Source organism: Nerophis lumbriciformis, linkage group LG18, assembly GCF_033978685.3.
Source record: "Nerophis lumbriciformis linkage group LG18, RoL_Nlum_v2.1, whole genome shotgun sequence".
NCBI classification, from domain to species: Eukaryota; Metazoa; Chordata; class Actinopteri; order Syngnathiformes; family Syngnathidae; genus Nerophis; species Nerophis lumbriciformis.
In genome coordinates, this window is record NC_084565.2 from 30482269 (window position 1) to 30500790 (window position 18522).

General features: G+C 39.7%; 1 protein-coding gene across 1 annotated transcript in view; it reads right to left on the reverse strand.

Annotated features, from left to right (window-relative positions):
- Positions 1–18522, reverse strand: part of atf6 (activating transcription factor 6) — a 74078-nt gene that overhangs the window by 29400 nt on the left and 26156 nt on the right. Inside the window, exons 8-13 of the mRNA XM_061978023.1 lie at positions 18017–18202; positions 12734–12825; positions 11447–11575; positions 4965–5060; positions 4774–4876; positions 4202–4272 (exon numbers count right to left, since the gene is read on the reverse strand). Of these exons, the coding sequence (XP_061834007.1) occupies positions 4202–4272; positions 4774–4876; positions 4965–5060; positions 11447–11575; positions 12734–12825; positions 18017–18202 (677 nt within the window). The remainder of the gene's footprint in view (positions 1–4201; positions 4273–4773; positions 4877–4964; positions 5061–11446; positions 11576–12733; positions 12826–18016; positions 18203–18522) is intronic.

Consider the following 18522-nt stretch of genomic DNA (forward strand, 5'->3'; position numbering starts at 1 on the left):
TTGATTTAATCAAAAATAAAAAATAAAAATAAATAATTATTATTATTATTTTTTTATTTCTTGTGCAGCCAATCGATCCACAGTTGGGGACCACTGCTTTAAAGGACATTCATCCAATCATTTTTGTTAATTTTAATTCTCTTTAAAGCCAAACATGACACTATTTAAGTATGTTAAGGTTGTAAAAACATTTATGCTCAAATTGATTAAAAAAAATGTTTTTTACCCTTTGGATCAGATGTCACAGGTTAAAATTTGCAAAATAACTAATTAAAATGTATATTAATTGAAAACTGTGACATCATTTGATCAAAAGGCCTTCAAAAGGTTAACATGCTGATGTGGATTGAGAGCTTTGAGCAAAAAAAAAAAAAAAGAAAATAAGTTTTAATGCCCTTTGTAAAATGAAGGGCTTATAGGCCTTGTTCACTTTGCATGTCAATCCGGATTGTGAACAGCGCATTTCCGAATTTCTCACATCCGACCCAAACCTCTTTTATATGTTAATATAAAACGGATATGTAAGTGATGCGACTGCAGTGTGAACGCTCGGGTCTCGTTCATCCGACCAAAATGTCATCAAAAAAGCGATAAACGTCATAGTTCTCCGCCAAAATAGACGGTTGCAAAATAACTCGTTGACATAAGAGCAGAAAACAGGCAAAAACAATGTTTATGAACTTACGTCAATGTTCCACCACTCTTGCGTCTTTGACTGTTGGCAAACACGCTCTTTGGAGCAGACATCAAAGCAAATGTCCCGCAAACTGCGACAGTCAAAACGCTTGCACTCTTTGCCAGAACTGGAGACCGACTAGACTAAATTGAGCAAATTACGCATTTTCAAGCATAAAAAAAAAGCTGAATGAACGAAAATATCCCTACTACAGTAACAGTTGCCACTAGATGAGACCAAACCAATCAGAGTGCACTGTTCAGTATTGTGGTCACTGATTGGCTCAGCCTCAGACAGCATTACAGTGCTATATTGGCATACTTGCCAACCTTGAGACCTCCGATAATGAGAGGTGGGGGGCAGGGGGGCGGGGGGGCGTGGTTAAGAGGGGAGGAGTATATTTACAGCTAGAACTCACCAAGTCAAGTATTTCATATATATATATATATATATATATATATATATATATATATATATATATATATATATATATATATATATATATATATATATATATATATAAGAAATACTTGACGAAATACTAAGTCAAGTATTTCATATATATATATATATATATATATATAAAAAATACTTGACTTTCAGTGAATTCTAGCTATAAATATATATTTCTTTTATTATATACATATATATATATATATATATAAAAAATACTTGACTTTCAGTGAATTCTAGCTATATATATTTCTTTTATTATATACATATATATATATATATATATATATATATATATATATATATATATATATATATATATATATATATATATATAAAATAAATACTTGAATTTCAGTGTTCATTTATTTACACGTATACACACACATAACACTCATCTACTCATTGTTGAGTTAAGGGTTGAATTGTCCATCCTTGTTCTATTCTCTGTCACTATTTTTCGAACCATGCTGAACACCCTCTCTGATGATGCATTGCTGTGTGGCACGCACAAAAGTGCTTTCATCAATTGCACTAGATGGCAGTATTGTCCTGTTTAAGAGTGTCACAACATTGCTGTTTACGGCAGACGAACTGCTTTACGGTAGACAAAAATGTGACTGCTGTTGTTGTGTGTTGTTACCGCACTGGGAGGACGTTAATGAAACTGTTTAACAATAAACCCACATAAGAAACCAAGAACTCGCCCTCGATCATCCTACAGTTATAACGTGATTGGGCAGGTACGCTGTTTATATTGTGGGTTAGCGGACTCAGGTCCGCATGGACCTGAGTCCGCCTGAATTTCGGGAGAAAATTTGTCCCGGGAGGTTTTCGGGAGAGCCGCTGAATTTCGGGAGTCTCCCAGAAAATCCGGGAGGGTTGGCAAGTATGTATATTGGATTAAACGAGTGTAAAGGCGACTATGTGGACATTATTTCATGTCTAGAGTAGTGTTGTCCCAATACCAATATTTTGGTACCAGTACCAACATTTTTTTTATATACTTTTCGGAGATCACAAAAAATTGCATTATTGCTTTATTTTAACAAAAAAACATATGTTTCTTATTGCAAGTTTGTCCTTAAATAAAATAGTGAACATACAAGACAACTTGTCTTTTAGTAGTAAGTAAACAAACAAAGTCTCCTAATTTAGTCTGCATTACATAGGCAGTAACATATTGTGTCATTTATCATTCTATTATTTTGTCAACATTATTAAGGACAAGTGGTAGACAATGAATTATTAATCTACTTGTTCATTAACTGTTCCGGTACTTTTCAGAGGCAATATAGTGCTGAAAATTATTCATTAGTATCGCGGTACTATACTAATACCGGTATACCGTACAAGCCCTAGTCGAGAGGGCTCTCGTAATGTTAAAACTCATATTTACAAAGTTTTATATACTCTTGCTATGAAAATATTAGATTTATAATCACGGAAATGGATTTCCCATGATCAGTCTCAGAACCAATTAAAAGCGACTAACAAGAGATTACTGTTCATGTCCTGCTAGGCTTTGGGGTATTGTTGAATAACTGCCAGTGTATTGAACACCATGTGATAGAATTGGACATTGACATTTTTTAATCTAACTTGAAAAACAACATCTTAAGAACAATCTTGTATTGTGGAGTAACCACAAAAAATATGGCCAAAATACAGCAAAAATTTGCTGATAAGTACAAAAAAGTCAGCCTTTGATCTGAGGGTTGTTAAAACATATATACTTCAAAATCATGTACAGTCTTGGTCAGAAGTTTACATACACTTGTAAAGAACATAATGTCATGGCTGTCTTGAGTTTCCAATAATTTCTACAACTCTTATTTTTTTGTGTTAGAGTGATTGGAGCACATACTTGTTGGTCAAAAAAAACATTCATGAAGTTTGGTTCTTTTATGAATTTATTATGGGTCTACTGAAAATGTGATTAAATCTGCTGGGTCAAAAGTATACATACAGCAATGTTAATATTTGCTTACATGTCCCTTGGCAAGTTTCACTGCAATAAGGCACTTTTGGTAGCATCTGACATCCCATGGACACAAATGAGACCTTCTGGAGGAAAGTTCTGTGGTCAGATGAAACAAAAATTGAGCTGTTTGGCCACAATACCCAGCAATATGTTTGGAGGAGAAAAGGTGAGGCCTTTAATCCCAGGACCACCAGGCCTACCGTCAAGCATGGTGGTGGTAGTATTATGCTCTGGGCCTGTTTTGCTGCTAATGGAACTGGTGCTTTACAGAGTGTAAATGGGACAATGAAAAAGGAGGATTACCTCCAAATTCTTCAGAATAACCTAAAATTATCAGCCAGAGGTTGGGTCTTGGGCACAGTTGGGTGTTCCAACAGGGCAATAACCCCAAACACACGTCAAAAGTGGTAAAGGAATGGCTAAATCAGGCTAGAATTAAGGTTTTAGAATGGCCTTCCCAAAGTCGTGTGGACAATGCTGAAGAAACAAGTTCATGTCAAAAAAACAACAAATTTAGCTGAATTGCACCAATTTTGTCAAGAGGAGTGGTCAAAAATTCGATCAGAAGCTTGTGGATGGCTACCAAAAGCGCCTTATTGCAGTGAAACTTACCAAGGGACATGTAAGCAAATATTAACATTGCTGTATGTATACTTTTGACCCAGCAGATTTGGTCACATTATCAGGAGACCCATAATAAATTCATAAAAGAACCAAACTTCATGAATGTTTTTTGTGACCAACAAGTATGTGCTCCAATCACTCTGTCACAAAAAAATAAGAAATTATTGGAAACTCAAGACAGCCATGACATTATGTCCTTTACGAGTGTATGTAAACTTTTGACCACGACTGTAGATGGTACACTAACTTGTAAAAAGAAGGATAGAGCCGTCATTCATGGCGACCCCTCATCGCTTACTTTAGCGGTTGGACCAGCCAGGATACCTCTCATGTTGCGAAACAGATTAGTTGCGTTTCACATGTCAACACCTTCTAAACTTCTAAACAGCTGCACCGCAACTGCGTCCCTCACCATGAAATGCAGTTGCTTGTACAAAGAAGAATGATATCACACATCAACTCACTTGTCTTCGTCGGTTTTTGTGTATCTGACGGTCACAATCTGGGAGCTTTCTGCATCCTTATTTTCTGTTTTCTGTTGGGGAGAGGGGAAATCCATTAAAACATATTGACTAAGACTTGTATCAAACAAAAACAAATGTGTTTTTACTGGACAACCGCAATGTATCCGACTTGGCATGACCCATTTTTTAAAAAGATATCTTTGTATTGTTCAACCAATCAAGCATCTTTTAAATGACACAAAATGTATGTTTAAAATGTGTTAATGGTTAAACAAAAAATTCTAAAAAAATTAAAGTACTTTTACAAAACCTGAAGTTTTGTCCCTAAAGAACTGTCAAGTTTCTGGTTTATTGTAAGGAGGTGATACATAAATAAATATACAAATACATATACAATACAAAAAATCCTATAATGATGGAAAGGGGAGGAGCTTGGGCAGCATTGTAGTTTTTACTTACTCATGGTTGCCAGATTAAATCCAGCTCAAAATAAGAGGAATGAGAGGAAGAGGGGAAGGTGAAACAAAACACTTCACAATAAAATCAATGAGGGTTTTAAACATGAAGATTACCAGAATGGTCCTGGAGTGCTTGAGGTGGTTGTTACTCATGCGCCTGGATTTGGTCAGCTCTACCTCATGACGGTGGACCCACCCCTTCAAATCATGGGCCAACCTGTCAATCAAAGTCAGCACATACTTACTTTTTTAATTACCATTTGAGGGTTTCATGTGTGATCTTTAGGAGAGGAAGAAACACTCACTCTAAACACTTGGTCCGATTAACAGGAGGCTGGCATGGCGCCGGTGGCCGGAGGAAGTTCAGCTCCTTCACCACCATCAGGGCCTTGTCCTCAGAGCTGCAACATCACAATCAAACACCGATGAGATTTCGATACTTGTGGAAAGGCTGGGAAAAAACATGCGACAATTTCACATTCGCACTTTAATGACCCGTTGAAAAAAAACAAACGTTTTTCTCATTAGAAAATATGCTTTCAGTGCAAAGCAGGAGCCAAGAAGGCTGGTCGTCAAACGGCCATGACAAGCAAGGAGAAATCAGCATTTCTTCAAGGGGGGCCCAGCTGTGAAATTTATGGATTTTGTTTTTATTGGGTACTTTTTCGGAATTGCATTGATTACATTTTAATGGTTACCAAGTGTAGAGCTGGCAGGGCGTCTGCCACTCAGTCAAGGGACGACAGAGTCACACGACATTATTATAAACCTGCATTTAGTGGTCTTTAGTCAACAAACTTATATTTAACTAAACGTTGGCATTAACAGCGGTGGCTGTGGGCAACCTAATTTTGTACTAACCCAACAAAATGGCAATAAATGCATTTGAAGTATCATGAGTGGTGAGCATCCAGCAGCTCCATCGACCTTTGCATGCGCTTTAAAATATCGGTTGGTGCGAAACTCATGCATGCTACACCTGCAATACTTAGGATTTTTTTTTTAAAGAAATTAACATTAGAGATGTCTGATAATGGCTTTTTTGCCGATATTGTCCAACTCTTAATTACCGATATCAACCGATTCCGATATATACAGTCGTGGAATTAACACATTATTATGCCTAATTTTGTTGTGATGCCCTGCTGGATGCATTAAACAACGTAACAAGGTTTTCCAAAATAAATCAACTCAAGTTATGGAAAAAAATGCCAACATGGCACTGCCATATTTATTATTAAAGTCACAAAGTGCATTATTGTTTTTAACATGCCTCAAAACAGCAGCTTGGAATTTGGGACATGCTCTCCCTGAGAGAGCATGGGAGGGTAGCGGGGGGTGTATATTGTAGCGTCCCGGAAGAGTTAGTGCTACAAAGGGTTCTGGGTATTTGTTCTGTTATGTTTGTGTTGTGTTACGGTGCGGATGTTCTCCCGAAATGTGTTTGTCATTCTTGTTTGGTGTGGGTTCACAGTGTGGCGCATATTTGTAACAGTGTTAAAGTTGTTTATACGGCCACCCTCAGTGTGACCTGTATGGCTGTTGAGCAAGTATGCTTGCATTCACTTGTGTGTGTGAAAAGCCGTAGATATTATGTGATTGGGCCGGCACGCAAAGGCAGTGCCTTTAAGGTTTATTGGCGCTCTGTACTTCTCCCTACGTCTGTGTACACAGCGGCGTTTTAAAAAGTCATACATTTTACTTTTTGAAACCGATACTGATAATTTTTAAACCGATACCGATAATTTCCGATATTACATTTTAAAGCATTTATCGGGCGATAATATCGGCAGTCCGATATTATCGGACATCTCTAGTTAACATCATTGAAAAATGGAATGAAAACTAGAACACTGGAATACTACTAATAGAATACTACTACAGTATAAGAGATCTCCACCAGCTTTGCTACCGTTTCATGCCCAATCAGGTGTGTAATCTGCCAATATCCTTCATTAGAAATTGTGCACTTCACTTCAATTATTTTAATTGAATTACACTAAAAGAGCGTCATGTTTTGAGTCAAGGTGACAATGTGGAACAGAATGGAAATCCACCACCACAAACAGGCCTTTTGTTAAATTAGTGAATAAAAGCGCTTGTGTGAATACAAAGTTTTATGTATACATTTTCCGCTCATAAACGTGTGCGGCCAAAGTATGTGCAAAATTAAAGTACTTTACAAATTAAGTGGGTGCGGTTATTATTAAAGTTAAGTTAAAGTACCGCTGATAGTCACACACACACTAGGTGTGGTGAATTTGTCCTCTGCATTTGACCCATCCTCTTGTTCCACACCCCTGGAAGGTGAGGGGAGCAGTGAGCAGCAGCGATGGCTGCGCCCGGGAATAATTTTGGTGATTTAACCCCCAATTCCAACCCTTGATGCTGAGTGCCAAGCAGGGAGGTAATGGGTCCCATTTTTATAGTCTTTGGTATGACTCGAAATTATGAGGTATTAACTATGGCCCTGGATATCACAACATATCTATTGCGCAACTTGAACTTATGAATTGAAGGAGCTGCGCATCCTGGTTGTTATAAATGTTACTATGTCTACTGTTCAGTTGTGCGTATTGTCCAGTCAGCTGGCGTACAGTATGTTGCTGCACTGTACAGCATGATAACATGCCTCAGGACAACAGACGGAAATTAGCCATTGGCTAGAATCTGACATATTTACATATAATGTTCAGGAGTGTCAAACTAGTTTTCATTGAGGCCCCCAGTTTAAAGTTAAAGTACCAATGATTGTCTCACACACACACACACTAGGTGTGGTGACATTATCCTCTGCATTTGACCAAACACCCTCACCCCCTGGGAGGTGAGAGGAGCAGTGAGCAGCAGCGGTGGCCGCGCCCGGGAATCATTTTTGGTGATTTAATCCCCAATTCCAACCCTTGATGCTGAGTGCAAAGCAGGGAGGTAATGGGTCCCATTTTTAGTCTTTGGTATGACTCGTTATTCAGGCTGTGCTCAGAGGGCCTTCATATCATCTATGAATAATATTGTACAGTATAAGGATTTGCCTCATGATGATATGAAATAATAGCCAACACATTTTCTTCCAGCTCAGTTGACAGAATTTTACCGTACAATGTTTTTTTTAACAATATGTTACTGTAAATAGAAAAATATGTTTTCATGGTAGAATTTTGGCGACTCAGCTGACTGTTTTTTGCTGTTTGTTTGTCGTTTTTACAGTGTAATACTATAAATGGGAAAATTCTATCCCTTTTTTTTTTTACCGGTAAAACTTTGGCGATTGAGTTGCCATTTTTTCACTATAAAATCTATTGTCATTTTTACAGTGTGCAATTTGATGGATAGCTTGCTTTGACATCATAAGACAAGCAGATATTCAAGTATTAATTTTTTTTTTTAACAAAAAAGAGTTTGAAATGTATGACAATAATATTATGTTGAATTATTAGATAATATTAAAGTTTAAAAGATATGCATGCAACTGCATGCAGTACATGTATTTTTGCAGTCAAAATGGAAAGAACCAATACTATAATTTTTTTGACGCATATTATTTTTAGGCTTTATAAAAAGATATGGCAGGCCAGTTCTGGTGCCGGGCCTTGAGTTTGACACCTGTGATGTATATGATATTCATTAATATGTATGGTCAGTAACTGAGCAGTTTGCTCTTCACTGCTATTATAACAGTGGTTCTGCTGCTGTGTTGTGCAACATCCGTGTTTATAAATGACCAAATGTGAGTTTTTCCTTCCTTCTCTTGTTTTTAACACTGTAAATCCCCTTTACTCTAGAGCCTATGTGTCAAAGTCAAGGCCCCGCGGGCCAGCTCCGGCCCACGAATGAATTATCTATGGCCCCTGGGATGATATTTGATTAGTATTAGAACCGGCCCGCAGGCCACAGCCGCCTGCTACTGTTTTGCACGCACCAATACTCCATCAGTGTTGGCGCTAAGAATTTTCAAAATTTTTGGGGTTCCACCTTTTTGTAAGCGTTTTGTAAACAAATGATACATGTATGCATTATCCTGTTACATCTCACATTCCATATTGTTTTGGAAAAATGGTGTCATAAACGTTACTTAATTCATTAAAAAAATAATACAAAAGAAAACAAATGTTTATGCATATGTAAATGTATTCAGTTATAAACATTCACTTTCTTCTTTCCTTCATGGATCTAAACTTTACCGTTGCCTGTATTTAAAAAAATATTTTTATTGTAATAGGCTCCAGTACCCCCCGCATGGATTTTCAGAATTTGTTTGATCTATTTTTGGCCAAAGTAAGACAAAGAAAAACAATCTGAAGTTGTCTTTATTTTTTGTTTTAATGCCATGATTTTAATAGACCGGCCCGCGTGTGCACAGATTTTCCTCCATGCGGCCCCTGAGCTAAAATGAGTTTGACACCCCTGCCCTGGAGTCTCTGTCTATGAGACTTATGTGTACAAATCCAGATATTACAGTGGCCCTTATGGGTTAAAATGTGTCATCACAAGAAATAGAGAGACTTGGCTTAGAGGGCGAGTGTGATTGCAATCAATGACATTCGATCCTTAAGTATGGCTTCTACACTACATGAGTCCACAGACTTTAATTCTGACTGTTACACCCGAGTTATGTTGTGAGAGTTGATGTGGACCAGCTAAAGCAGGGATATTCAACTAAACCATTTCCAGAAAGCTGAGGACCGAGGGGGCGGGGTGGAACTTCGCCTTTCACTATCAGTCTTATTTTGTATATTCCGGAAATCCAGCGCGCTCTACAGTAAACATTGGATTTTGGTCTTTTTATTTTAGCAGAGTGACAGGAGCGCTATGCTGTTTTTAGACTTAGACAAACTTTATTGATCCACAAGGGAAATTTTAAGGACCTTCTGCAGAGCAGTTAGTCAAAGATCATCTCTATGAAAGAAAGCACGCTAGTGTTTTTAAGAATCTGCTGCAAAAATGTGAGTCTCTTTACAAGTTTTGTAACTGAACTCGCAAGCCACCAGTTGAATATCCCAAATGATTAATTAGTGAGAACCTAAAATAGAACCATGAGGAACATTACTACTACAACTAAACATGTTGAACAAATGACTACTGACAGCATCTGAGACTACTGACTGCATCTGAAATAAACAAGCTCCAGCAACACTTTAATTACATAAATCACATTATGAAATAAATGTGTATAGCTTCCAAAAAAGAGAGAACCCAAAAGGGCTGCCTTGAAAAACACCTAAGTTATGTAAATCCCACATTTAGACACCAGCAAAGTTAAATGCTGTGTGTATGTATGATTTTTATATAGTTTATATAATGTTTTAACTTGCACCGTATTTATCATGTCCCTCCCCCTTAGGACTACAGATGGAAATTTGCTATTAACCTACAGTCTGGTACAATCATCTCTGCTTTTATGCATAACTTAATTGTACATTGTCCTAATAAATAAATAAATGAAATAAAGACTTAGACTTTCTTTTATTGTCATTCAAATTTGAACTTTACAGTACAGATAAGAACGAAATTTTGTTGCATTAGCTCGTTGTAGTGCAGGATAAAAGAGCAATAAGGTGCAGATATAAATAAATAGATTACTGTACAGATAAATATATTGCATTTTTGCATATGCATCCACGTTTATGGATGTATGTTATATTGTCTTTATATTCCAGCGAGTTAATCCGTTTTTGGGGGGAATTGAGGGGCTTATTATGATGCGTTCAAGAGTCTTACGGCCTGAGGGAAGAAGCTGTTACAGAACCTGGAGGTTCTGCTTCGGAGGCTGCGGAACATCTTTCTAGAGTCCAGCAGTGAAAACAGTCCTTGGTGGGGGTGGGAAGAGTCTCTACAGATTTTCTGAGCCTTGGTCAGGCAGTGGCTTTTTGCGATTATTAAATAAATTACCAAATTAAATTAAATAAATTACCAATGCAAGGATCTGCCAATGTGTTTACAGTGGTCCAAGTTCCTCTATAAAACAGGAGCACTCTAGTGTTTTTAGGAATTTGCTGCAAAAATGTTTGTCTACCACGTTTTGAACTGAACTTGGGGGCCGGTATGGTGTTATTCCTGGGACGGATTTGGCACCCGGGCCAAGAGTTGGATAGCCCTGCCTGCAAGGTTGGCCACCAAATAAATCCCTCCCTGATCTAAGTTCTTGTGTTAACTAAACCTCACATTCTTGTCTCTGAAGTCCTGGTAATAGTTCTGTTGGACAACATGTCAGAGCACAGGGGCCTCATCATAATTCTCACAGAGGGGCCCATATTAACCTTTCTGTACACACGGCTTCCTATTCAGGAAAGACCCTGAGATTTGATTGCATTCCACCTCTCGTGTCACCCCTTCTGTAAATGCTAATGTGTTCCTTCCTTCGTGTATTTGTTTTAATGCTGCGGGGTAACTTGATGCTACAGGTGACTGGCTTGCATTAACGAGCGACACAGCACACATGTACGTCTGCACAAAACACAGGCATAGATTCTCACCACCTTGCAAAACAACATTTTCAGGTAATGTTATTGGTGAAATTTACAAATTGCATTTAAAATAGAAAGAAAAATATAGAAGCCCTTAGAAAAATAAGCTGTTGCTCATGTTGTAAAGCTTCGTGTCAAACAAGCCACGACCCCAATTTCCCACCTTGTTACTCAAAGTACAACTTTGGGGACGGGGGCGCCTTGAGGCGTTTGGATAAAGAGTCATGCTCATGTTTACACATGTCGTAATGAGCCGCGCCAGTTTAAGCAAGGGCCCCAGCGCAGGTGCATCCTGGGTCGCAATGTTATGTTAAGCATGTTACCTGTCGGCCACCTCGGCGGCGCCATTCCCGGGGGCCTCGGTGTCCGTTTCTGGGGAGAAACCCAACAAGTGTCGGCCGTGCTGCACGGCCACAACCTCCAGCCCAGAGTCTGTGTTGCCTTGAAGCTGACTGATGAAGGGAAACAGGAGAGCAGAGAGTTGAAGTTAGGACACTTGAGAGAGAAAATGAAATTCCAAGTGGCTCTCATCCTGTGCACACAGGGAGGGAGGTTTTTGTTTTGTTTTAAGCCACAAGCCCAACAATGTACTCTTGATCTAGGCCGTGTGATCCAAAGCACACTGTCCTTCCGTGCTTTTCCAACACTGGGTGGGATTTTCATTGCGGGCCTATTTTACATTCCTCCAAACCCATAGCTAGCAGGTACGGACACATTAGAAGTGGACCTCAGCCCGCAGAGCACAACTACAAAAGAAAATGTAAAGAAAAAAAAAATGTCCAGTTGGTTTTTATAAGTGCTGCAGTGCACATTCCGAGCACACACAGAGAGAGAAAAGCTTCTCAAAGCCAACAACACCAACTCGCATCCTCGTTGAGGAGCCCAGGAGAAAACAAACATTTTTTTAACGTGACATCAGAGAATCTGTTACAAAAATTTGCAAACTGGATGGAATTTAGCTCTTTTTCCTGCGCTGCACTTTTATATAACTCGTCTTAATTTGTCAAAGGAGGTAATAGTTTTATAAGCAAGAGATGAAAGGAACTGGGCAATGTGTCATTTACACAACTCGTGGAGCGTGATATGTTTTGTTCTGACGTTCACAAAGAGGAAATGTTTACATCCATCCCAACCCTGTAGGGTTGTTCTGAGGTTTATTCACCTATTAGTCACAAAGTCCTATAAACCTTGGCCAAAAGATCAGAGAGACTAAATGAATGTTTGTTTTCTTCATGTGAGAACAGTTTTGACTCATCCTTGGACAAGGACAGCTACAGTATGTTACCACTAAATTCACATGCTTCCTGGATTAACAGCAACACGCTGGCTGTAATTATCGCAAAGTCTTAACTAAACTGAAAGTTGGCCATTGATTTAATGAGCGGGTTTTGTGTGAACTAGCTGATGCAACAGGAAGTAGTTGACACTGTTTTCAATTAGTCTTTGGATAACGTCTCACTCAGTGAGTCATTGGGATTCCCATTTATTTCCTCCGCTGATCAAATTATCGTGAAGCCCACCATAAATTATACATAGCAGGAATATGGAGTTTATACACTATCTGCCAAATACAGTTTTCATGAAATAAAAGACCTTCATTCAAGTGTTACCTTATTGGTCCAACGCTAAGCACGAGGAAGACCAAGACCACCATGAGACACACAGCTCGCCTCTTCGGAGCCGTTGACTTCAGCACTGAATTCTGCAGAGGAGGAGGGGGGACGAAGGCAAATTGCTTTAATTCAAACAGTATGACAAAGGCCAGTTGCGAATAAAAGTGATTTCTACACAGTAACTCACATTTCAGCAAGCATTTTTTAATCACAGTAAATATTTTCATGAGACAATACTATAGATATGAGAGTATTAGAGTAGTCAGTGTGCAGCTTGTAGGGCTGTACAGTCACGTTTCAGGAAAAATGTTTCCCTAAATTACGCACTTTAAAGCAATAAATATGACCAAATGAACTAAAAATATCAATTCTACAGTAGTATTGGCCACTATATGAGACCAAATTAATCAGATCAAGCTGTTAAGTATTGTGGCCACTGATTGGCTCAGCCTCAGGCAGCATTACTATATTGGATTAAAAGAGTGTAAAGGTGACTAAAGGGTGTTATTTCATGTCAAGAGGGCTCTCATATTGTGAAACATTTATTAAGAAGGTAGCAAACAGGATTTTATGATCTAGCTATGAAACTATTTGATTTATAACTAATGACTTCACGGAAATGAATTAATCGCGGTCATGTTCGAAACTGATTAACAGTGATAAATTACTGTATATTTACCATCCACTAAAAATAAGTCAACACACAGCCATTAATGTTTAAATAGCTGACATTACAAGTGAGTTCAAAATGGCGAACGTTAGCATTATAGTCTGGACCTGCACGAGTGCTGCCAGCACTGGGGAGCTGTGGCTTTTGGAGGGGAAGTGTGAATTTCAGCAGGTACAGTGATATTCCAAAGACCAACTCCTTAAGAGTTGTAGCGATGATCTGGGGCTGCACGAATGCTACCTGCACTGTGGGGCTGTATTAATTCTAACAGGTATTTTATTTTCATCCATCCATCCATCCATTTTCTACTGCTTGTCCCTTTCGGGGTCGCGGGGGGCGCTGGAGTCTATCTCAGCTGCATTCGGGCGGAAGGCGGGGTACACCCTGGACAAGTCGCCACCTCATCACAGGGCCAACACAGATAGACAGACAACATTCACACTCACATTCACACACTAGGGCCAATTTAGTGTTGCCAATCAACCTATCCCCTGGTGCATGTTTTTGGAGGTGGGAGGAAGCCGGAGTACCCGGAGGGAACCCACGCAGTCACAGGGAGAACATGCAAACTCCACACAGAAAGATCCCAAGCCCGGGTTTGATTCTCAGGACTACTCAGGACCTTCGTATTGTGAGGCACATGCACTAACCCCTGTTCAACCGTGCTGCCTTATTTTATTTTCATATTCTGTAATTTTGTATTTTATTTATTGCTTTTACTACTATTATTCTCTCAATGTTATGTTTTTATTAATCTAGTATAGTCCATCCATCCATCCATCTTCTTCCGCTTATCCGAGGTCGGGTCGCGGGGGCAGCAGCCTAAGCAGGGAAGCCCAGACTTCCCTTTTCCCAGCCACTTCGTCCAGCTCTTCCTGTGGGACCCCGAGGCGTTCCCAGGCCAGCCGGGAGACATAGTCTTCCCAACGTGTCCTGGGTCTTCCCCGCGGCCTCCTACCGGTCGGATGTGCCCTAAACACCTCCCTAGGGAGGCGTTCGGGTGGCATCCTGACCAGATGCCCGAACCACCTCATCTGGCTCCTCTCGATGTGGAGGAGCAGCGGCTTTACTTTGAGCTCCCCCCGGATGGCAGAGCTTCTCACTCTATCTCTAAGGGAGAGCCCCGCCACCCGGCGGAGGAAACTCATTTCGGCCGCTTGTACCCGTGATCTTGTCCTTTCGGTCATAACCCAAAGCTCATGACCATAGGTGAGGATGGGAACGTAGATCGACCGGTAAATTGAGAGCTTTGCCTTCCGGCTCAGCTCCTTCTTCACCACAACGGATCGATACAGCGTCCGCATTACTGAAGACGCCGCACCGATTCGCCTGTCGATCTCACGAACCACTCTTCCCTCACTCGTGAACAAGACTCCGAGGTACTTGAACTCCTCCACTTGGGGCAAGATCTCCTCCCCAACCCGGAGATGGCACTCCACCCTTTTCCGGGCGAGAACCATGGACTCGGACTTGGAGGTGCTGATTCTCATCCCAGTCGCTTCACACTCGGCTGCGAATCGATCCAGTGAGAGCTGAAGATCCTGGCCAGATGAAGCCATCAGGACCACATCATCTGCAAAAAGCAGAGACCTAATCCTGCAGCCACCAAACCAGATCCCCTCAACGCCTTGACTGCGCCTAGAAATTCTGTCCATAAAAGTTATGAACAGAATCGGTGACAAAGGGCAGCCTTGGCGGAGTCCAACCCTCACTGGAAACGTGTCCGACTTACTGCCGGCAATGCGGACCAAGCTCTGGCACTGAGCATACAGGGAGCGGACTGCCACAATCAGACAGTCCGATACCCCGTACTCTCTGAGCACTCCCCACAGGACTTCCCGAGGGACACGGTCGAATGCCTTCTCCAAGTCCACAAAACACATGTAGACTGGTTGGGCAAACTCCCATGCACCCTCAAGGACCCTGCCGAGAGTATAGAGCTGGTCCACAGTTCCACGGCCAGGACGAAAACCACACTGTTCCTCCTGAATCCGAGGTTCGACTATCCGGCGTAGCCTCCTCTCCAGTACACCTGAATAGACCTTACCGGGAAGGCTGAGGAGTGTGATCCCACGATAGTTAGAACACACCCTCCGGTTCCCCTTCTTAAAGAGAGGAACCACCACCCCGGTCTGCCAATCCAGAGGTACCGCCCCCGATGTCCACGCGATGCTGCAGAGTCTTGTCAACCAAGACAGCCCCACAGCATCCAGTATCTAGTATTGTATTATTTATATTTTAGTTTACATATATTTTAAAATACGGCATATGTTATTTTTAGATGGCGTTAATTATAGTTATTCTCCAGGTGGACGCCTTAAAGGTGGCATTTTTCCTCAATCCTTAGTGCCATGCCATGTTTTGTATTGTTATTGTCAATAGTTCTGTTTGTGTGTGTGTGTTTTCTTCTTTTTTTGTGTGTAAAGCACTTTGTGTGGCCACTTGCCTGTATATAAAAAGTGGTCTTTAAATAAAGTTTGATTGATTGAGTGATGTAACAGTCTGGAAACACACTCCCTTAAAAAGGTTGTAGCATCATCATTTGGGGCTGCATGAATGCTGCCGGCCTTGGACAGCTGTGGTTTATGAAAGGGAAGTGTGAATTCCAACAGGTATTATGACATTTCGAAGACCCCACTCCCTTAAGTGTGGTAGCATCATGGTCTGGGGTAGCACAAGTGCTGCCGGCACTTGGGAGCTTGGGGAGCACAAATTCCAACAGGTACTGTGACATCTCAAAGCTCACCATCATGGTCTGGGACTGCACAAAATTAAGGTACTACTCTAGTAGCTTACATCGACGTGAGAACTTTTTTGTAATATTTCGGTCACCTCATTCCTGCTGAATGAAAGGCAACAAATATGATAAAAACATAATTGTAATTTTTTAAATGTTTTGCATTCCTCATGGAGGAAAAGCACGTGCAAGAAGTGTTGCAACAGGAAGCAAGCGGGTGTCACAGCACAATAAAAAAAAATGCAGCGACCTTTGCCTCTTGTATACTTAAACAAATAATGGCATTGTCGCATCCTAGGAGAGGTAAAAAATAAACACCAAAAAAAATGAACAGTGGGTGAAAACTTGCTAACATGTTCAATATGTCAAATTACATTTTAAAATGGTGGTGTTTTGGGGCCAAAAACCAATTAAATAAATTAATTTAAATAATTTTCAATGGGAGACACTAATTTGAGATACAAGTGTTTTGAGTTAAGAGCTCCACCACAGAACCATAAGTTGACATACTACTGTAAAGTAAAGCCATGAATTCCTTAGAAATCTAAGTTTATTTTATAAAGTTTACTAAAATGACTTTTGGAAATGGACTCAAATCGTGTAGAGCAGATCATATAAGCAATAATCGTTTGACCGGTCGACTAATCGAAAAAATAATCGCTCACTCGTTGACTATTAAAATAATTGTTAGTTGCGGTCCAACATTACAGCGGTACCTTGATTTTCGTATGCCTCACTTTGATTTTTTTTTATCTTCAATAATAGTAAAATAGATGATAAAATTAATTGGAAATCTCATGTAAAAAGTATACAAAATAAAGTAGCAAAAAAACACGTCAATAATGAACAACGCAAAACCAGTTCTGGACCAAAATCACTTCATATTCTCTACTGCTCGCTAGTGTTACCATATCTGAGTTATTGTGCAGAAATATGGGGAAACAACTACAAATGTGCGCTTCATTCACTAACGGTGTTACAAAAAAGATCAATTAGAATAATACATAATGTTGGATATAGAGAACATACAAACCCTTTATTTGTTGAATCACAAATACTGAAATTCGACGATTTGATGCATTTGCAAACAGCTAAAATGATGTACAAAGCAAACTATAACCTGCTACCCAAAAATGTACAACAATTCTTCTCAACAAAAGAGGAGAAATATAACCTTAGAGGAAAATCTAATTTAAAACATTTGTATGCTCATACAACACTTAAAACTTTTAGCATATCTGTATGTGGAATTGAATTATGGAATGGATTAACCAAAGAAATCGAACAAACCACAAATATGATTAATTTCAAGAGACTGTTCAAATTACAAGTGTTCACAAAGTATACAGAACAAGAATTATGATGAACATCTCGAACCTTTTTTTTATTTAAGTATTATTTATGTATTTGTTTACTTACTACGGTATATTATTTGTTTATTATTTATTTGTTCCCCTTTCTGTTACAGAGAACAAGGAAATAGGATAAAATTGCTATGGTATGAAAAGGGGTAGGATTAAATAAGCTCAGCTTCTTCCTACTCCTTTTCGGACGTGCTGTTTATGAAACAACATTGTATTGTATGCATGTTCGAAATAAACTGACACTGAACTGAACTGAAAGTGATGTTAAATGTTCATTTAATCATCATTTATGTTTTAGAGATATTGTTTTGCAGGTAAAACTATAAATATTTTCAGGTCGATTAATAGGATTTACATGATTTCCAATGGGGAAAAATTGCTTCGGTTTTTGTCCGATTCGATGTCCGTCGGACCTTTTAAAAGATAAGAAGATGCAATAAAATGCTTGCTGAAATGTAAACCGTGCACTCAGTTTTGTGGGACACTGCTTTGGACTTCTCGATGCTCACCTCACTCAGCAGGCCTTCCAGTTGCTTCTTGAGGTTGCCGTTCTCGCTCTTGAGCACCGCGTTCTCAGACAGCGCCAGTTGCAAGCGGGCCTCCAGCGTGAGCAGATACTCTTTCTTCTTTTTCCGAGATAGGGACGCTGACTCGCGGTTCTTTATCATGCGCTGCTGCCGCTGGGACAACTTTGACTGAGGTTGAAAAATATGGGACAGAAAAAAAGCAGAAAGGCGGTGGGGGGGTTAGAAAAAAAAAAAGAATAACACTTAAAATGATGACTCATGTCGCAGGATTTATCACATCTGGATGTGTTTGGGGAGCAGCTATTCAAACAGGGAAAATAGGGCAGCATTTGAGTGAGAATGCAATGAATGCCACCTGCTCGGCAATAGATCATTAGCTCCTCATGCTGCTGTGACATCATGTTTATATATGTTGGTTTAAAAAATACATTTTCATTCCTATGATTAATGCCCCCAGTCGGTCTTACATGCGTGTATTTCATATCCAA